Consider the following 21,352-nt stretch of genomic DNA (forward strand, 5'->3'; position numbering starts at 1 on the left):
CAAGCCCCCTGTATTATTATTTTTCAAAATTATTTTGCATATTAGAGCAGACAGCTCTATAGCTAATGTGAAAAGTCCCCTGCCTTCTTGGGGACAGCAGGGCTATAACCGTGACCCTTTCTGTATGTTCCCTGTAGACAGAAGTGTGGGTTAATAGGGATATTTTTTGCTGTAATGACACTACCAGGCTCCCACTTACTTCTGTCTTCCTTCTCTGAGAAAAGAGCAACCTGTCCTTTTAAGAGAAGGCAGCTCCCAGCTTCTACTAAGTAAAGGAGTCTTACTGGTGGTGGGCATAGTGCCACTGGAGGGGTCAAATCAGGATCAGCGTGGCCCTGGGGTCTTCCAAGTGTTAACTGTTGAGTGGGGCAGAAGAAGTCGGGGTTGGAGGATAGGGGAACTTACAGTGCACTGGGACCTTTGTCCTGAGTGGGGATAGAGTGTCCATGTGGGCCTTAGTCTTTTTCCCCAGCCCACATTCAGAAAGTGCAACTCTGCCCAGCTCTACTAGTGGGCCCCGCCCACCTGGATGTGTACCTGCAGATTGCTCATAGCCTCTGTGTCCAAGGTGGTCTTCCCTAGAATAGGCAGTAGTCCATGGCCACTGTGGAATTGGGCACATCACTCTCTCCTTTTTTGTGGATTGAACTCACTTTGTCCTGGCCCTGGAATGTCATGCTTTCTAGTTCCTGTGGGAGTAAACATCCCTCTCAGGGGGCAACCTCAGGCCATGCCTAACTCATACTACCATCTTGCTCCTGCAGGTCTATAACACCTCCAGTCTCTGTGTCCTGTCTGTATCCTGTGGTTTGAGTCTGAGGTTGCCAATTTTCCCTGGCTGGATGGAGTGGCAGAGCCTGGAAACTTCCCTGCCCAGAAAGGATGCCTGGACTCAGACTTCCCCAGCCAGGAGGAGGATCCCACATTCTCATATCCAGGGTCGAGGTAAGTCCATGTGTCGCTGGGATTGGGGCTATGGGAGTGGGCTTGCCCCAGCTAGGCAGTGCTCATGGGAAAGAGGGGCTTCATAAAGTGATCCATTGACCTTTGTGTGACTCATTTCCACTTAACAACTAGCTTGCTAATTTCAGGGCTCTTTCACTAGTTTCTGCTTCTGCTGGCAGCCAGCTGGCCCTGTGGTGTGCTACTTCTACTTCTACTTGGCTATGTGAACAGTGTAGAGGCTAAGGAAGAACAGGATGATTGGCACAGAAAGAGGCCTTGGTGCAGACAGGCTTGTGGTCAAATTTCAGCTCTGCCTCCTCCTAGCTGTGCAAACCTTGATCAAGTCACCTACCTTTGTCCAAGGTTCAGATTTATGCCGATAACTAGGGGCTAATACTTCTTAGGGCAGTTTCTGGCACCTGGTTCTATTTATCTATCCATCCATCCATCATCTGTCTTTTCTCTCTGGCATCTCCCAATCTTGCCTTCCAGTTTTGAACAGATCACTGAGCCTTGGATATTCATTTGGCAACTTCCAACACTTCGCATTTTTAAATTTACATCAGACCAGCAGCTTTCCTTTCCACAGCAGCAATAGTCAGAGATTTGCGGAGCAGATGTCTTGGTGTGAAACTGCTCCCAGGAGGTGTCTGTCAATGTTTGCCCACAAAGCAGTGCAGGGGCTGACCTTCTTTCCAACTCTGCCTTTCTCCACTGGGCTTTGGAGACTAAAAGCACCTACCACCTCTGCATTTCTGTCCCCTCAGAGGCTGGAGAGGGCCTGTTCTCCTGTGCAATGCCCCAGCCTGCAAGCATGGGGCCGGTGAGGCTGGTTGGAGAAAGCTGCTCTGGGCTGGACCTGTGCCATGCTGCTCTTATTCAAGGGATGCTCAAGAGGTGATAGAGAGGGCTGAGTTTGGTAAGGGGCTGCAATGCGATAGGGACATGGCTCTGAGGGGAGGGAACACTTTGCCAAACCCCACTGCTTTGGGTGCACCTTTAGCCTTGTTTGGGTCCGGTGATTACAGGTCTGAGCTTCAAAGCATGTTTCAAACCCAGCTAATTGCTGGCCTGGGGGAGCCGGGTGAGCAGGCCAAGCCCGCCGAGTGGGCAAGCCAGGGGCTGAGGTCTCTTGTGAGGCTGGCACGTTCAGCCTGGAGCGATCCTGGAGCCTGGAGCCCCGGCGTGGCCGCCCTGCCCTGCAAGCTCCTGGGGGACGTCTGCTGTCCCAGAGCTCCGGGAAGGGGCCGCCTGGGGCTGTGGTGGCTGTCCTCACAGCCCGGGCGCCTCCTCCCCTCTGGCCCTGCGTCTGCTCAGTCAGGTGGAAATCTCCTCATTCAAACCGGCGCGGGCCAATCAGGGCCTGGCGCGCCCGCGGCTCCAACGCGCGGATAGCCGGCCTCGGCTCCCGCCTGGCTACTGTCTCCCAGACGCTGGTGCTGGGGGCGGGTGAACCTGCTGCCTCGGTTACTGGGAAGCAACACAGACGCCTCGGGTTACCGGCGCTCCTGTCCTGCGCGAGCAGGGACGCCATGGAGCGCTCCCTGCACCGTGTCTCCCTTGGGAGCCGGCGTGCCCACCCGGACTTGTCCTTCTACCTCACCACCTTTGGTAAGTGCCCGCTGAGACCGCGGGACCATGGCGGTTGGTGAGGTTGAGAGCAAGCACTCTCTCAGTTTGGGGTCACTTCTCTGGCTCCTTCCTATGTGGTGGTCCAGGACAGGGACAGGCACAGGCTGGGGCACAGCCTCTGGCCCAGCAAGCCGGCACCACCTGCTGCCGCTCCTGGTGCCAAGGTTCTGCCTCACTTGGCTGGAATAATCAAGCCCCAGTTAATCTTCAGAGAAGGGGTTTGTCACCACTGAGTTTCCCATTAGTAAGCAGCTCAGGGTTAAATCACAGGCTTGTTGTCCCACATATCAAGAACTTCTAAGTCCTCTTTCTTTTGGTTCAGGGACGGGACAGGTAACAGGTCAGCCTGGGTGGCCTTTGAGCCTTGTGGTTTCACCTTGGGATCCTTGTGGTTTTACCATGGAAGTGGCAGAGTGTTGCCACTGTTGGGGTGGATAGCTGACCTGCAGGGATTCAAGAATTCTCCCTTCCAGAGTGACCAAGACCCTGGAGGGGTACAGGGCTGCCCTGGGGGCTTGAGGTGGGAAAAAATGGGCAGGACACTCCTGCTTCCAAGCCTCCAGATAGCAGTGGGCTGGGTCTCCCCCAGATAACAGCTGGACAGCAGCTTCCCAGTGGTCTGGGCAAACCCAGCCTTCTATGTAATCACAGTAAAGATAACGCCCTGTACCGGAACACAGCCCTTCACAGCTCTTTATTTCCTCTCTGGTTCTGCCACTCCCAGTGGGGAAGGGGTTATAGTTCCTCTGTGAAGACTTAAGATCCTGAGAGGAATGTTTCCCAGTGAACCAAAGTTAGAGTTGGTCCCTGAGCTCAAGCCTTCTGAGATGGCCTGTCCAGCACACTTTTGGGGGATGTGTACACAGTTTTCTTTTTAGAAGAGTGGGGACTTTGCTCAGATTTCAAAGACAAAAGCACCCAAGGAGGTAGGCCCTCCCTGGGGTTCCAAGTCACCTACACTTAGACTTACTTTGATTAGCATACAAACTCTTCACAACCTGACTTTACCTCTAGGGACAGAAGGAGTGATGGAAAAGTCACCAGAAAGTCCCTAGAAATGGCATGTGGTCTGGTACATTGGGATTCACGGGCCCAGCTGGTGGAGAACAACAATGAGAGTTATTAACTAGCTGCCATTTGTTGAGTATTTACCATGTGCCATGCTTTGTGCCAAGTGCCTCTCCTGTGTTATCTCATTTCATCCCCAAACCTTGGAGGCAATTCTTGTTAACCCCATTGGGATGTGAAACTCTGTGGAATATGGGAGGTTTCCTTCTGTTGCTCTGAAATGGTGGGACTCGGATGGTCAGGAAAGAGTGTCAGAGAGCTGTGAGACCTAGTTACCTTAGCTGTGTCCTGATTAAAAAGTAAATATATGTTTCATTGGCTTTTTCTTCTTCTTATTGTCACGGTGAGATGTGTTCACTGTTGAAAACAAAAATGAAAGGAGCAAGTGGAAAACACTTGTAATCTGATTCTCCAGAGAAGACCATTGCTAACATTTTGGTTTATATCCTTCCAGACTTATTTTTGTGTGTGTATAGGTGTGTTTGGGGGAGATGGGGAGGGGTAGGGTGGTAGGGGTTTGGTTTCTAATTTTAACAAAATTGACATCACATTGTATGTATAGTTTTGTAGTCTTTTCCTTTCTGGTATGATGTGACTATTTCCTTGCATCAGTCCGTTTTCTTCTATTGAATTAATCTTCCTGCCAGATCTGGGAATTGGGGAGGGTCCAGCAGGGAGTGGATAGCCTGCCCAGCCATGGCCTCAGGGTTGGGCCAGGTGGGTATCAGTGAAGTTGGCTGCTTGAGCCAGTGACTGTGGCCTGAGTGTGCAGGGCAGACCAGGAACCTGGTGGGGTGTGGAGCATCCTGATCTTGTGTGTGCAGTTTCCTCTCAGACCTCTCCGTGGACATGGATTGACCTGAGAAAAGTTCTCACCTGTTTCCTGCATTGTTTTTTTTTGACAAATGACACTCCTCTTTCTGGCTGCTGATTTTCTTCAAATGATGTGCGATCTCTGCTTGTCTGCTCATGTATGAAGATTCATATCTGTGGTTACCAAACCTGCCCAATTATCAGAAGCACCTGGGGAAACTATTAAAAGCACAGATTCCTAGAATCTTCTCTATTCTGATTTTATAGATCTGGGTGGAGCCTAAGGATCTATTATTTTATGAAGTCACAGAAGCAATTTGACCATTGGGTAGAATTGGAAGCTATGGATAGTCAGTTTTGGTAGCCAGATGGACTCCCTTAGCTTCGAAGGGCTTTTTTAAGTTTACCTCAGTTTGCTAGTCACTCACCAGCATGGCAGATAGCCCCAGACCTTCAGCAGGGGTTGCAAGTTGCTTGGACAGTGGGTGACCCAACTCAACTCTATTTAGAACTGTCATCCCCAAATGAACTTGCAAGGTGAACGCCATGGGGAGCAACTCGGCAGGTTAGTCTTTGGAGAAGTGCCTGGAATCTTTGGTTTGCCAGAAGGAAGACAGGAAGATGTGATTCGGAAGGCAGGGTAGACTAAGGAACGTCATTCATTGGCTGGGCATTTTCTTTGTTTTTCTGTTTGATATAGCAGTACCTTGTCAACTGACACCCCTTCCCACTCCTGCGGAACAGATGCCAGCAGGTTGCCCCGGCCAGCTTCCCCTGGCTCACACTGCAGTGCTCTCACACTGAGCCTGGGACAGTCCCTTGGCATGGTGGGGAAAACCATTCAGTAGTTTCCCAGGAGCTTGTTATTTGCATGTCAGGGTCTTCCACAGCGATTGTTGCTTCTGCCTTTGCATTCTATCTGCTTGGGAGTGTTCAGAAATTCCTCAAAGTTTCTGGCCTGTTGCGAGTCCTCCTTTTTTCTCTTTTTGAATTCTTCTGAGTATATTCTTTTCTTCCCCCCTAATTTTTTTTATTACAACTGTAACACATACACAGAAAAGTGCCCCAGATGGCACTCCCCAAGCCCCCAAATGGCGTGCAGTTCAGTGGTTTATCACAAAGCAAATACCCATGCAGCTTTCACTGGGGTCGGGCCTGGGGCATTGCTGATAGCCAGAGCCTCATGGGAGGTACAGTTTCTTTATCATTCAGTTCAAAATATTTCCTAACTTTCATAGTCTTCTTCTGGAATCCATGGGTGATTTGGACGCATATTTCTTAATTTCCAAATATTGGGGAATTTTTAGTACTATTTTTATTCTTCATGCTACATTTCAGTCAGAGTACGCACTCTGTGTCCCTTCAGTCTTGGATGGCTTGGCATAAGGCCTGTTTTTGTAAATGTCCTGTGTGTGCTTGAAAAGATCTGCAGGATCTGAGTACTGTGTTCTTTGACCATATCAGGTTCAGGTCGAGTTGCTAATGATGTTGTTCAAATATTCTGTCTTTGCTGATTTCCCCCCATTTGTTCTGTCAGTCATTTTTTTTTTTAAAGATTTATTTATTCATTTACACAAGCACTGGGTACAGTCAGAAGCGCGGGAGGGTGAGAGAATTCACTAGAGCCAGATGGGGGAACAGAACAGGCAGACTGATGAAATACACTGCTGAGGGGAGCAGCGGGAGCAGCAGGAGAGGTCTGCGCGCCATGTGGGGACCCTCGCTGGCGGCCGGGGATCGAACCGGCGCTGCAGAGGCAGCGGGCAGCTTCACGGCCCAGTGCTCAATCGCTGCGCCACCAGGGGAGGCCCTGTTTTGTCAGTCATTGAGAGAGGTGTGATAAAATTCTTATCATGATTGTAAATTTGTCTGCTTCTCATTTTTGTCCTACACTTTTTCCTTCCTGTGTCTTGAAGCACTCTTAACAGCATACACATTTAAAATTATGTCCTTCTGGTGAATTAAAATTTCTGTTATTTTACAGTTTTCTTTTATTGTTACGAGTGCTTTTCCCTACTTCTACTAAAGTTTCCTTTTCCTGATTGTCATATTGTTACCTGGACTTCTTTTGGTTAATTCTTGCCTGACATTTTTTCTGTTCATTTTCTTTTAAGACCTCTGTTTCTCATGTTTTAAATGTGCTGCATCTGTTACAAAGGGCAGACATGGTGTGGTTCCTTTTCTTCTTAATATAGACCTGGGATGAGCTCTTCCTTCCGAGAGCTTTAATTTCTTCTGTTAGGTGCTTCAGGTCATGAGCAATCTGGGATAATCTGGACTCGTGTTGGGGGCTGAGGTTATATGAAGCTGAGCCTCAGTCTCTTGAGGTGTCTGATTATGATTAACTCTGTTCCCAAGGACAACCCATTAGGTTTCCAACTCCAAAGGTAGGGACTCATCAGGACCCCACTTCTTGGTAGGCCCTGTTTCTAACTCCTGTTCCCTTAGCCCCAAAAGGCAGGCAGAACTACACAGCCTCTTAGCCTGTCATTCACCCTTCTGGAATTTGAAAACACCCCAGGAGAAAATTAGCCCAGGAAAATGTTAATTCCATGGGCCCCCATCCCTCCAGACCCTGTGGTGGTCTATCTGGTTACATTATTAAGACGTTGCTTATAAATATTTTTGTCCAGTTTTTTTCAGATTTCCTCAGTGGCTCTGTCATCCCAAAAATGGAAGTCCCCTACATAGGATTTCTAAATTTTCAGTGTTTTTCTTTCCTTGTTCCTTTTCCTTTTTCCCTCCTCCCCATCTTCCTCTGGCCTTTCTCCCTTCCTTCTTTCTTTTCTCCCTCTCTTCTGTTCTCATTTCCGTGGGAGTGCCTTCTCTTTTTGTCAGGTACTTCACAAATATCAGTTCTGACATTTGTAACTGCCCTATTAAAACTGTATTTAATACTATTCCCATTATACAGATGAGGGAATTGATGACACGCTGATAAAGTGTTACTAGTGGTGGAATTAGGATCCAAATCAGATCTTACCACCAGCCCACACTTTGCTTGTAATTACAGGCTTCCTCTCTCGTGTTTGCCATATTAAATTTGTTCTGCTGGAAAACTTTACGATAATGAAAAAATAACACAAATATTAAGTGTAATGAAAATAAATTGATTCCATTGTGTGGCTTAAAGCTATCAGCAAGCACAGAACAGACACATCATTATGAAGTAACACATATTTAACCATGGAGAAAAAGTCTGTTGTTGGATGAAATGGATAAAGATGCTGAGGAATTTATAAAATGTACTAAAACTACAATTGGAGATTAAAATTATATGACTTTACATATGTGATTTAAAAATTATTACACTAATTCAATAAAGAGAAATTATTACACTAGTTCAATAAAGAGACCCAGTAAAAGGAAGAATAATCTGAATTCTCTGTGCATAATGGTACTACACACAGATGTGGAGAAAAGAAAGCCACTTGTTCTGCAGGTGATGCATGTTCACGAGTGTGCTTGACTGTCCTGGGGTGGGCAGGGCAATCCAGATTTTACAGTTTAGTGGTAATGAGTATGGTTTGAATCTATCGAAATTCTTTATTTAGAAAATCAAGGACCTTAAAAACAGGGGGTCTTCTTTCTCCTTAGTTATAACATACTGGTGTACCATAGAACTATAGTTGTGGTCTTCAGTTCTGGCTTGGTGCCCACCATGGTCCCTGGGCCATGGGGGAGTCACCTTCCATCCCTAAGCTTGGCCATCCTGGCTACTGAATGAGGCGGTTGGGTGAGATGAGTTCTGGGCCCTTGTGTCTCAGACATCTGATGGAATGGGGGAGATGCAAGGCTGAAGGATAGGCTGGCATAGGGTGTATTTCACTGGGGTCCTGGTCTGCTGGGTTGTTTTCTCTGCTGTAACAGTACAGGGCACGCTGACCCTCTCCAAGGAGACCTGCTTGGCAGGGTCTGGAAGGGGAGCTCCCTGGAGCTGCCTGGAGTTGTGCTGACTCCTCTAGTTAGTCTTAACCCCATGCCCATCCTTGGCTCCGGCTCCACCTTGCCCTTGCCCAGGCCCCTGTCTAGCCACTGGGCTGCAGGATCCTCAGGGCAGGCACCAGTTCTCCAGACCTGCCCTTCTTCCCTCAGCACATTGTGTAGGTGCCTCGCTAAGGTCTCTCCGATGCAATCAGGGACCATTTGTGTTGGGAGATTTCTTGACCCTGAGTTCTGACGACAGATGCTGGCAGATGATAGGTGCCCTGCAGCCCGCGCTTCCATAGCTTTGAAAAGCTGAATGTGTTAGGGTCAGAGCTAGCTTTGCACTGGGAAGAGCATCAGAAATTTTTTTTTTTTTTTTGGTTAAACACAGATGCCTTGGACTTGATGAGATCTAGTCTGAGACTGGCCCTGTTTGTTTCTGTGCAACCCTCTCCCATCCCACGCTGGTTCAGGCATGGCTTTTGTAGGAAAAAAACAGCTGCAGGGATCCCTGAAGTGGTAATTGCTTAGACTTTGAGCTAATAAATACTGTGGATTCTCTTGGCGCCTTCCATCCAAGAAGGCTCTCCTCGTCCCCCCAGCATTATCTGATCGTCACACAGCTCAGAGAGGGCAAGAACCCCTATTATTAGCTCCATCTCCCAGCCATGGACACTGTGGCTCTGAGAGGAGAGGGTAGTCGGGGTGGAACTGGAACAGGCCTCTGGGGCTTCTGAGATCAGTGTTCTGGGCAGGAGAGCAGCAGGGACTTCTGAGGGCTGAAGAGCTGGACCGGACTTTGCTGGAGCCTGAGTTGCTGTAGATTAAACACCCCCGAAGTCCAGGGAACAAGTGGTAGACCTGTCATAGTCATTGGTGGAGTGTTTCAGAGTTCTGAGACCCAGAACTTCCTTCTTTCTCCAAACCCTGCCTGCCCTTTCCCCAGCCAGCAACAAAGCACACGCCCGTCCACCAACCAACCCATTGTCATGGGGTGTGTCCAGAGATGAACAGTTGGGATGACAAGGGGATGTCTCGCTGTGCCATGGAGAATGGGGGAAGGAATTTGGACTTTGAGTCTAGAGGAGAGAGTCCAGAAATGGCAGACCCAGGTCCTGCCCATGAAAGTTACCAATGAGAGGAGAGGCCACTTTTGGCTCAATAAAGATGGAGCAGTGAACGCCCACAGCTGTGTCAAAAGGGAAAGGGCTCCATTTCAGGCAGTGAGCTCCCCATCATGGGGGGTGATCGAGCAGAATCAGGTGACTGCTAGGCAGAGTTGTCATGGATTAAGCAGCTCCAAGGGCTTTCTGGTTGATGTGTGGGGTCGCTGCGGGCTGGGAGGCCCTGCCCTGCCCTCCTAGCCTCTCCAGAGCATGTCCTCTGGGTGGGTCCAGTTCAGTGGCATCTTGAAGTCCCAGGAACTGAGGCAGTGTCGCTGAGGAAGAGGAGGTGGTGGGCCTCTCTTTCCTCTGTCCGTGCTGTAAGGCCATTGGGTGTCAATGAGGATCACCTGGAGTTTAGTTTTGTTTCTATATTGTCTTAAAAAAAAATTGGAAAAGCTGGTGGGAAATGCCATCCATCCCCTTATTCTTCACTTGTTTTCTACTCCTCGTCCTATTATCTTCACATTCTCCCTTCCCTCTCCCTCCTTCTGTCTCCCCCCATTTCTTCCTCCTTATCTCTAATTCTCCCTCTCTCCTCTTTCTTTCTTTGTTTCCTTTTTATGTTTAATGATAGAAGTGCTATATAGTTCATGGGTAACTCATATTGTTAAAACGATGATAATGATAGACTGAAATTCCTCCTGACTTCTCTCCAGTTCCTTGTCTCTTCCCTAGAGGTGATCGCTGTTTTTAATTTGGCATCTGTAGGGTGAGTTAATCCGACTTTTTGTGCCACTAGCCTCTGTGGCTATCACCTGAGGCCTTGATCGCTTTAATGCAGAAGGCACTTGGGAGCGTGGGCACAGGGCACACAAGCCTAATTGTGGACACCTGGGTGTGTGCACATGAGCAAGTGTGCATGCCTGAGCCTGGGGGCTGGGGATATAAGGGCAGCGTCACTCAGATATAGAGGATGACTACAGGAGGACGAGCAGCGTGAGTACAGAAGAGGCGAGACCATGAGAGAATGCCAGAGAGACCCCAGAGAAAGAGTGTAAAGCTTTGTCGGGGTGCTGGGAGGCTCCGTTGCCTGCTTGCCTCCCAGCAACCCTGCCTGGCCCATGCCTGCCTCCTTGCATAACAGCCTCCCTGCCTGGTTTCCTAAGAAAGCATTAAAGCCTGCAAAATCCACCAAGGGTTCCGGGACTCTCCTTTTTCTCTCTGCCTGAATCCGTAGTGATCCATGTTTGCTACTAGAGTGTCCTTTCAGAAAACACACACACATGCACAGAGAAATAGATACTATATGCAATGCCCTGCAATTTGCTGGTTCTACTTAAAAAGTCGTCTCAGCGAGTTCTTTGAAACTGCCCACAGTTCTTTGTAAGCTGTCCCATTGCACAGCTATACTGGGCCATTTAAACACTTTCAGATTGATGGACATTTCAGGTGCTTCCAATTTTCCTGTATCTTAAACAATGCTGAAGTGTCAGCCTTGCACATACGTGAGTTTTGTCTGTGATAGTTACCTGGAAGTAAAATTACAAGGTTGAAGGTTATACACATATAAATTCGAACGGATAGTGCCAGAAATCACCTCCCAGGGTATTCCCTGTTTTCTTACATCTTTACCAACATTTAACATCATGTCTTTTAAATTATCTGTCAATCAGATTAGGGAAAATGATATTTATTGCTATTTTAATTTGCATGTTCCAGAGATCCATGAGCTTAAGCATTTTTTTATATGTTGGCCATTTTGTCTTCTCTGACTTTCCAACTCAATGTCCTTTCTATAATTTTTATTGTGTTGTCCCCCTTTTTTAAAAAAAGATTTATTTTTACTTATTTATACAAGCACTGGGTACAGTCAGAAGCGTGGGAGGGTGAGAGAATTCGCCAGAGCCAGAGCGGGGAGCAGAGCAGGCAGAAGGACCGAAGCACACTGCTGAGGGGAGCAGCGGGCGGCAGGAGAGGTCTGTGCGCCATGTGGGACCCTCCTCCGGTGGCCGGGGAGCAGCCAGGGATGGAACCGGCGCTGCAGAGGCTGCGGGCAGCTTCGCAACCCAGCGCTCAACTGCTACGCCACTGGGGAGGCCCTATGTTGTCCCTTAACTTAGTTTACAATCTCTTTAATTGTAACAGACATTTGTCTACTATTATGGAGTCAAATTTATCTTACTTTTCCCTTTGGCTTCTTACTTCAAGGGGTCTTCTTACTTCAAGGGGTCGTCTTACTTCAAGGGGTCTTCTCCAAACTTGTAAACATGTTCAGAGGCTCTTCTGTGGGGATCCAGTTAAATTGCATTCTGATTCAGTAGTCCTGGGCTGAGATTCTAGTTTCTAGCCATCTTCCAGATGCTCCTCATGACACTGATTCTTAGATTACACTTGGGGTAGCATGTGTCTGTGCCTTCCCAGAAGGCAGCTAGCTGTCTGGCAGAGCTGGTGGGTTTGGCTGGCCCCCTCCTTGGACTTCTGGCTAAGGCCTAGGATTCTTCACTCTCCAATCTAGGATGTGCATAATGTGTGTGCAACAACTCTTCCAGTTGTCCAATAATGAGAGTTCCCCAGAATTGACCTGGGCTGCCATGTGAAGGCAGCAGAGTATAAACATAAGCTGGAGAACCACTGCTGTAGGTATTGTGGAAGGGGCTCCTGATGTGGTGAGGAGGCTGAACTAGGTGGCATCTGAGCTCCCATTTGCCCCAGAGACTGTATGAGTGTCTTGTCACTGATACCCATTTTTCACCCAACAAGGAGATAGTGAGGTTGTATGTTGCTGTTTTCTTAGGTCAGCTGAAGCTGTCGATTGATGCCCAGGACCGGGTGCTGCTGCTTCACAGTGAGTATGGCTGTGTGCCTGGCTCACCAGGGGAGGGTGGCCACTGGGCCTCCTGCCCAGGGATGGGGGTGGGTGTTGCCATGGACAAGGCTTCTTTCCTCATCTGTGTATAGAGGTGTCCATGGGAAAAGGTACATATTCACTTTGACTCTACGAGTCTTCCCTGATCCTGCCCGTGATATTGATGGGGCCCACAAATGGGCTTCTTCCTCTCAGCTGGAGCTGTCTCTGCCCTGGGCACTTCAGTACCATCCTTGCCCCCAGCTGAGTAGGGCCACCGAAGAGTTTCCCTGTCCTCTCACTTTTCTTCATCCATCCATCCATCCTTCCTTCCTTCCTTCCACGGCAGTGTAGCATCCTGGTTAAGATCAGTATTTGGAACTAGATTGCTAGAGTCTGATAATTCTTGTGGAATAGCCTTAAGCAAGTTCAGTTTTCTCATATATCAAATGGTGGTAATAACTATCATATGGGTTTGTTTTTTTTAAAGATTTATTTATTTATTTATGCAAGCACTGGGTACAGTCAGAAGTGCGGGAGGGTGAGAGGATTCACCACAGCCAGAGTGGGGAGCAGAGCAGGCAGACCGACGAAATACACTGCTGAGGGGAGCAGCGGGTGTATCAGGAGAGGTCTGCGCGCCATGTGGGACCCTTGCCAGTGGCCAGGGATCGAACCAGCACCACAGAAGCTGCGGGCAGCCTCGCAGCCCAGTGCTCAACCGTTGCACCACCAGGGGAGGCCCCATATGGGTTTTTATAAGGATTAAATTAGTTAATACTAGTAAAGTGCTTAGGACAGTGCCCAGCATATAGTAAACCCTAGATTAGTGTTAGGTAAGATAGAAAGCCATGAATTCCCAAAATAGTAAATGAGCGTTGATATGTGCTATGGGCTGGGAATCCAGGAGAAACACCCACACTTGTCTCGGTGATGATGAGATGTAAGTGCAAGGACTAGGGGGTCAGAGAGAGCATGATGCACTGGCAGAAACACTTCACGTGGCAGCACAAGAGGGGCTGTCAGTGTGAGCCAGAGCCTGACAAGGGAGGTACTATGTGCCACCCGAGGATTTTACATTTCTCCTGTCCATTTATCATTTTGTCATCCTTCAATCCAGCTCGCAAATAGTTATGAGCTCCTGTATGGTCCCCACTGCCCAGACTCCTGTTTAGCTCTGCATACCCTGCCTTATCTCTCTAGCCTCCCTGGTTCTTGCTTCTAAAGGCATCCTCCATCCTCTCTTCTGTCCAGTTACCGGTATTCCTCTTGAATGCATGCTGCTTGCTTATGCCTCTGGGCCTTTGCACCCGCTCTTCCTTGTGTCTAGAACTGCCTGCCTTCTTTTTGAACTCCTTTTGGAAAATAACTCTCCCTTCCTCTGATTTTGCAAGAAGCATGCCTGTCACCATCATCAATCACTAAGACTCAGGAAGGAAGATTCATATTTCCCCAGGAATCAGCCCCCTGACCTACCTGCCAGACCTGAATTTGTTACTTCCTTTCCTGTGTCTTCATCACAGTCCTCACTTCCCTTTGTCACCTTGGTCTGTCCAGGGTCTTTCTTTCCATCAGAATGGGAGTGCTGTGAGGGCAGGGCCATGTCTGCCTTACCTCCACTGGGGAAGGGGAAACCCAGAAACCTTGATCCTGCCTCAAGGACCACACCCTTGTGGGGAAGGTTGTCTGCAGGAAGTGTCACTAGGATACTAGGCAGAGTAGACCAGCAGGCGCTTGGGGCCTCCGCGCCTGGCCTTGGGAGCCCAAGGTGAAGTTCCCAAGGACCAGAAGAGGGGTGTTCTTTGCCCGCCAGAGCCTGACTCCAGCTGTGCAAACAGTTTTTGCGAAGTGCATCTTGGCCTCCCCCACTCCATTTGTCCTGCACAGTTTGCTTTGGCTTCAACCCAGTCTCAGGCCCTTCATTCCTTCCTGCTGGTTCCCTTTTCTCTTTTGGCTTCCCAGGCCTCACGCCTCAGACCACGAGAGCTCCATTCGAGCCAAAACCCGAGGCTCAATCAAAACCAAACATAAAGGAAAACAGAAAAGAAGCTCAGCCTGTCGGGCCTAGTGTCTGAGTCCTGTAGCCCTGTTAACTTCCATGCTCAGAACTGTGCCCTGCCCTTGCTGACCCCAAGCCATTATTCAGAACTTCTTTCTTTGGCAAAACTTCGTTGAGGAGCTCTTATTTGTCAGTCACTCTACTAAGACACATTATCTCATTTAACCATTCATCACCATCGCCATGACCATTATCACCATGTGAAGCAGATATTATTATCACTGCTCCATTCACACATGGACAGTTCAATCTCGGGAGAGGCAAAGCAAATTGCTGCTGCGCAGGTGGCTAGTAAGTGGCAGAGCCAGATCTGGGCTCCGGGGTCTCTCCTTCTGGGACCCGAGCCTCCACCTGCTGTGCTAGCCCCTCTGTCAGCCACAGCCCAGCATACTAGGCAGGGCGAGCACTCTAGTTTGGCCCTTCCAGCTCAGGAAGGATGAGTGGAAAAAGGAGCACTGGACTGGGAGTCAAGAGACATGAGTTAAAACCCAGCTCTGGGCCTCCCCTGGTGGCGCAGTGGTTGAGCCCTGGGTTGCGAGGCTGCCCGCAGCCTCTGCAGCATGGGTTCGTTCCCTGGCCGCTGGTGAGGGTCCCACAAAAGAAAAACAAAAACAAAAAAACCCAGCTCTGTCATTCCCTTTGCCTGTGACTCTGGGAAAGATTTTTACTGTCCTTGGTTCTCCGGCCACCGTTGTCTTGTTTTCTCTATTCATTTGGAGATCCGACTTAGTATATTTTGCAGCTCCTTCCAAGTTGTTAGATTCGGGGAATTGAATGTACCCTATAATGCCTCAGTGGGAGAGCTGCTTGGATGTGGGAATGATCTAGACCAGAGAGGGCTTAATATCCAATGTTATTACGCAGATTAACAGCCTACCCAGCCACCCACTCTAACATTTTAATTCTCTGTTTAGTCATAGAAGGCAAAGGCCTGATGAGCAAAGAGCCTGGTGTCTGTGATTCCTACGTGAAGGTATATGATGAGGAGGTACCGGGGGTGGGTCTGGATGGGGTGGGAGGGGTGATGAGGGGCCATATCACTGGACCAAATCTCAAGGTCCCTGCCTGTCTGTGGCCTGGGGCCATTTGTAGTGGCAACTACCACATTATTAGCTCAGTAGGCATTTATTAGTCCCAGTGATGAGGCCCCGAGCAGAGATACCCCCCTCCCTTAGCCGCCCTGGTCACTAGGATTTCCTGTAAGAGCTGGAGTCTTACTGGTCATCTTAGTCCTTCACATAGATGAACACAATGGGAATGCAGATGACAGAAATCCACACACAAACCCAAACCCTCTCATGAAAAGCCATATCTTGTTCTTCTCCCCTCACAAAACTACAGGCAGGATGGCCAGGTCTGGGTAGTGCAGTGGAAGGAATATCTCCAGGGGCTTGGATGGTCCATCTGAGGGGGCCCTTGCAGTGAAGACAGAGGCCCCACAGGGACAGTGGCTTACTTCTAGCCAGAGTCAAAGGCCACATGCCTCTTAGAGTGTGGTGGCTGGAATGCCAAGCCAGGCCTGCTGCACCACTCTGTATTCTTCCTGAAGCTCCTGGGTTGACTAGAGGCTCTTATGGGCGAGGATTGGTCTGGAGCAGGCAGGGGAGCCTGAGGCAAGGGGAAAACCGCGCTAGGGTGAAAGCATGGATTTGGGGCCTTGGTAGGGGCCAACCTGCAGCCTCTTGGGGAGGGAACACCTCAGCAGCTGTTGGCAGTATAGCAGAGATGAGGCCTTTTGCTTTGGGGGAAACCTCTCTGCTTGGAGGAAGAGCAGAAACGGCAGGTTTGACCCCACCTCTGGCTGGGCTGGTGACTGCCTTCTTGGTCCCACCCACTCCTGGGCCCTGTCCTGGCATCTGCCTCCACTGCCTTTGGCTTGGAGCTCCTTATTACTTCCCAGGGTCTGACTGAGGACTCCACGCTGTCCTCTGCAGAGTTTGAAGGAGACCGAGGAAACATATAGCTTGGAGCCGTGCACAGTCAGCTGCTGGGCTTAGGTGACTGTGTGAACCCCAAGATCAACTGACATTTGCTTTTTTCCAATTCAAGATCTCTTTGATCCCTGACGATGATCGGCTACGCCGGCGGAAGACGCAGACTGTCGCAGACTGCAGAGACCCAGTCTTCCATGAGCACTTCTTCTTGTAAGCACCTCCTGCCGCCAGCCCTCGAGAGGAGAGGGAAGGAGTGTTTATCTGAAACAGTGCTATTTGCCAAATCTAGAACTAGATCTAAGCAGAAAAACTGACTTCTAAAGGATGTCTTTGTTTTCTCACTTACTGTGTCCTTGCATCCCTGGCCCCTGGCCCGGCAGCAGCGAGGTCCACCGTGATAAGGTATCCCTTGGTGGCTTCTCATGACTAAGATGCCTGGCTTGAGGCTGGCAGTCCCTGAAAAGAGTCAGCAATTTCCTTCTGTGCCTCGGGCCAAGTTTTCTCCTTTAGCAGAAGGAATTTTCTAAGCTAAGGGATGTTTTGCCTGCCTGCCTGTGCTCTCCGCCCCCTTGTAAGCCTTGCTAACCTCCTAGCCTCAGCTTCCTTATTTGTAAAATGGGCCTATACCAACCTCAGAGAGCTGTGGTGTCAATGAACCCATGTAGCATCAAGCACCAGCCCGCGTTGTTGTTATTATTATTATTCCTTTCCTGCATTCCTGAACTCTGAGGCCAATGGGAAAGTAATGGACATTTTGTGTGCTCCTATTAGTGACTATTGATATATTTTTTCTCCCCTACATAAGGTAATTTTGCTTTTTGTAGAAAAATAGTAAATTTTGGGTGGAATTCTTTTTAGTACCCTAGGAAAAATAGTAAATATTGATAGCAGAAGGAAAAAAACAGGCCTCACCTTACTACTCTCTGATGTGCCTTGTTTCATTTCTTTTCAGATGCTTGAATTTGTGTGGGTGTGTATGTGTGTGTTTCCAAAAATGGAATTGTTTTATAGTGTTTTATAGTGTTGTGTTGTGTTATAACCTCCTTTTTGTCTACACAATGTAAAGTAAACTCTCTTATGTATGTAAAATACTCACCTACTACACTATTTGTTCTCTGGTTTATTTAACCAGTTCCTTATGGTTGGATGTTTAGGTTATTTCCAAATTTTGCAATGTGGACAGCCTCCGTGGGTCTGTCCTGAGCCTGGAGCTTGGCCCCCCTCATGCTCTGACTGTCTGGTTTGCTTTGTAGTCCCGTCCAAGAGGAAGATGAGCAGAAGCGCCTCCTGGTCACGGTGTGGAACAGGGCGGGTGACTCCAGGTGAGGGGAACTGCAGAGCTGGGGGCAGATCTGGCCCTGGGCTTGTGGGTGGGTGGCAACCAAGCATCCAGCATCCAGCAGGGGCTCAGCCAGTGCTTATTGGACCAGTGAGTGGTGGTGGTAGGCTTCAAGCCAAAAGGGATTTTGAACTTAGGACAGAGATCAAGATAAGACAGGAGATAAAGTTGGGCAAAAGTAGGTCTTGTGAAAGAAGTCTCTGTGAAGACTGTAGTGTTTCCAGAGGCAGTGGTGGGGAAGGGAGAAGGCCTCGAGCAGGGAAGAGGGCAGGGTATTGGCACCGGGGCTTTGGTGGAGGGCGAGTGAAGTGTTTGCACACGCGGAGGTGGGAAGCGCTCTCCCAAAATTATTCAGTCTATGGTTATAGAAACAGTTGGCTAATCAATAAAATTTAAGGAATAAAAAGGAGAGATAACATTGGAAAGGGCATGCTGGGTGGTAACACAGTTTGAGCAAAGGCAGGAACCCAGGAATATGCAGGGTGGGCGCAGGCTGCCAGAGGAGGGCTGTGTAGGAGATGCGGAAATTCTAGGAGAATCCAGACAGGCTGGTCTTGCAGGCAGACCAGAGTAGGAGGCCAGACGTAGTCATTAGTGAGGGTGGCCAGTACAGAGCAGGGAGGACTGTTGGGTAGGACGGTGTGAATCGACTGCTAAAGAAAGAGGGTAAGAGCACCTGACTGAGTGCCATGGCCCACCCAGAGCAGCAGGGGAGAGACAGCTGGTACAAGAAACTGGGGAGACCCTGTGGCCAGCAACATTTGTCAAGGAACCATAGAATCAGATGGTGACTGAGAGAGGGCCTATCTATGTAAATGAAAAGCAGCTCTAGTCACCAGTTTATTTATTTATTAATTAAAGATTTATTTAATTTATTTGTTTATACAAGCACTGGGTACAGTCAGAAGTGTGGGAGGGTGAGAGAATTCACCAGAGCCAGAGCGGGGAGCAGAGCAGGCAGAAGGACCGAAGTACACTGCTGAGGGGAGCAGCTGGCGGCAGGAGAGGTCTGCGCGCCATGTGGGACCCTCCTCCAGTGGCCGGGGAGCAGCTGGGGATCAAACCGGCGCTGCAGAGGCTGTGGGCAGCTTCGTAACCCAGCGCTCAACTGCTGCGCCACTGGGGAGGCCCTAGTCACCAGTTTAGACCCAGAAAATATTTTGGGGTTGACTACTGTTTAGGACCATAAATTTTGCAGCTAGTGTGCTTTTTAAAGTTGATCCTTATTCAACTTTCATAATGAAGGATTTGTCTAAGTGAAAATAGAAAATCTACATTTTATTATAGGATGGTACTTATGCTATTGTAGACCCCATCTGTCCATCCATCCATCCATCCATCCATCCATCCATCCATCCATCCATCCAGCCATCCAGCCATCCATCCATCCATCCATCCATCCAGCCAGCCAGCCAGCCAGCCAGCCATCAGGTCCTGGGTACAGCCTTGTTGTAGTTGCTGGAGACACATGGCGTCACTTGGAGACTCTTTTTCTCTAGGGGACCGTTGATAGAGACTTGGGGGAGGGTGTGAGAAGGATGTTATGTTAATAACAAGAACAACCAATTCCTGGGTGTTGACCACAAACCAGCAGGACATAGAGCATTATCTCACTTCATTCTTGCAACAGCTCTAAGAGGACTATTTTTTGTCCTAAGTTTTCAGAAGAAGAAATGAAAGCTAAGCACAAGTAACTTGCCAGTGAACAGCAGAGCCAGATGGGAACTGAGGCAGGTACCCCAGAGTTCTTACTCTCAACACTGTAATGCCTCCTGGCTGTACAAAGGATAGAAGAATGAGCCAGGAGGGTATAAAGTGCAGGGCAGCAGTAGAGACAGGAGGGCTCTGCAAATGCATTGGTGTGCTGGATGTCAGGTATCAAGTAGAAACTGGCTGGAGAAATGAAGAGCCTGGCATAAGCCAAATTGGATGATTCTATAGGACTTTTTTTTTGGAATGTGTATTTTCTCCTAAGGCCCAAGGTTCTCAATCCTGGATAAACATAGAATCACCTGTGGTGCTTGTGAGGAATACATATTCCCAGGTTCCACACAGATAAACCTGAATCTTCATGGGCTGGGCCCATGAAGCTTTCTGGGGGAGCCCCCTGCAGCTGGTTTGGTGTTTGGGAATCTGGCGATGGGGAGATACTGAAGGTTGTTGAGCAAGGGAATGGTAGGTGTGTATTATACATCTGTCATTCTGGTAGGTATTTGGAAGGCTGGGGAGGAGCTAGGAGTTTCTCATGATCTGCAAGAGATGATTTAGGGAGAGGAGGCATACTTAGGAGATTAAATCAGTAGTTCTTCGTGCTGATTGGGCTGGGAGAGCAGTGGGGGACATCTAGAATAATTCCCCGGTAACTGGTGGTGTCTCCAACCAAGCCAGGGTGTACTGGTGGGGAAGCAGAGCCAGCCCGGGGGCTGGTGAAGTAGAGGTAATTGGGGTGCACCCAGGTGAAAGCTGTGTCAGAGGGGTTGCCTTTGCTGACCTGGAGTTCGGGGAGAGAGAGGTCTGTCCAGGGTGGGATGTGGGAGAGGTGAGCCCCAGGGCAGTGGGTGAACTTCTGAGCAGGTGAGACCACCCACCAAGGCGGTGAGTGCCAAGGACTAAAGGTCAGACTCCTGTGTTGAAGGGAAAGCCCCGCACGTGACAGATGGAAGGCTGTCTGGGGAGCCCACAGGGGTGGGGTGGGGTGGGGTGGGGGACGGACAGAGTGGAGCAGGTTCTGGAATTTGACTCGTAACTGTGGGAGCTGCTCTTCCTTCCCTGCCCTCCACCCTCCTGCAATGCCAGAGCTGGTGGAGGAGCTAGCACGGCAGTCCACGGTTTTTGGAAAAGAGGGTGAGGCGGGGGAAAGTGAGTCAGCGCCCAGTGAAGCAGCGTGACAGAAGCTGCTCTCCACTTGTTGCCTATTTTGGGAAAGTGAGATGTCTTATTAAACAAAACACAGTCGAACTCATGGTCACAGTCCCAATCCAAAGCTCGGGAGGGCCAGAGCAGGCTCAGACACGCCTGCCTTCGGAAGGGCTGGGGAGTCGGGCTCTGCTGGGGGAGGTAGTAGCCGTCTGTCTCTGAAGGAGAAGGCCTCTGAGCTGGCGGAGGCAGACAGAGTGATTTCAGGAAACTTCTACCCGGCTGAATGCTCCCAAATCAAATTGGGCTTCTCTGAAAGATGGACATTCAGCTTATCAACATGAAAGACGATTGCGGAAGGAAGGAAATGAGCATTTATTGAACTGATCTCTGTGCCAAACACTTTACATACATTATTTCATTTAATCCTCATAACAACCCCAAGAGATAGGACTTATTATTGTCCCTTTCTTCAGAGAAGAGGAAACTGAGACTTACGAAGCGAAGGACTGTGCCCGAGCTTTAGAACAGCTTGTATTTACTAGGCACTTCCTATGTGTGAATGTGAATCAAAGCACATTCTTGCATCATCTAGTGTAATCTTCACAAAACCATATGCGATATTATTATTGTTGCTCTTTTACAGGGAAGGAAATAGAGATGCAGAGAGGTTAAGTAACTTGCCCAAGATAACACAGCTAGGATGCCAGGAAAACAAGGTGCAAAGCCAGGCAGCCTGGTGCCAAACATGTATACCCGTAACCACGGTACAATACACTTGACCTTTTTACACAGGTGATAAATGACTTCAAAACCATGCTCTTCTTG

The 21,352-nt window shown here is 49.1% G+C and overlaps 1 protein-coding gene across 3 annotated transcripts in view; it reads left to right on the forward strand.

The window, feature by feature from the left end:
* Positions 1-842: 842 nt before the first annotated feature.
* The window catches only part of RGS3 (regulator of G protein signaling 3), a gene marked incomplete at both ends in the record, with an annotated part of 117,433 nt that continues 96,923 nt past the window's right edge, over positions 843-21,352 (forward strand). For 2 of the 3 annotated variants that reach the window (XM_084238171.1, XM_084238173.1), the window contains 5 exons: positions 2,478-2,556; positions 12,286-12,336; positions 15,310-15,368; positions 16,445-16,539; positions 17,583-17,651. In XM_084238171.1, the coding sequence (XP_084094297.1) occupies positions 2,478-2,556; positions 12,286-12,336; positions 15,310-15,368; positions 16,445-16,539; positions 17,583-17,651 (353 nt within the window). Of the gene's footprint in view, positions 946-2,477; positions 2,557-12,285; positions 12,337-15,309; positions 15,369-16,444; positions 16,540-17,582; positions 17,652-21,352 lie in introns of those variants that run through there. The other variant, XM_084238170.1, reaches the window with a different exon arrangement.

This window comes from Talpa europaea (genome assembly GCF_964194135.1).
Source record: "Talpa europaea genome assembly, chromosome: 7".
NCBI classification, from domain to species: domain Eukaryota; kingdom Metazoa; phylum Chordata; class Mammalia; order Eulipotyphla; family Talpidae; genus Talpa; species Talpa europaea.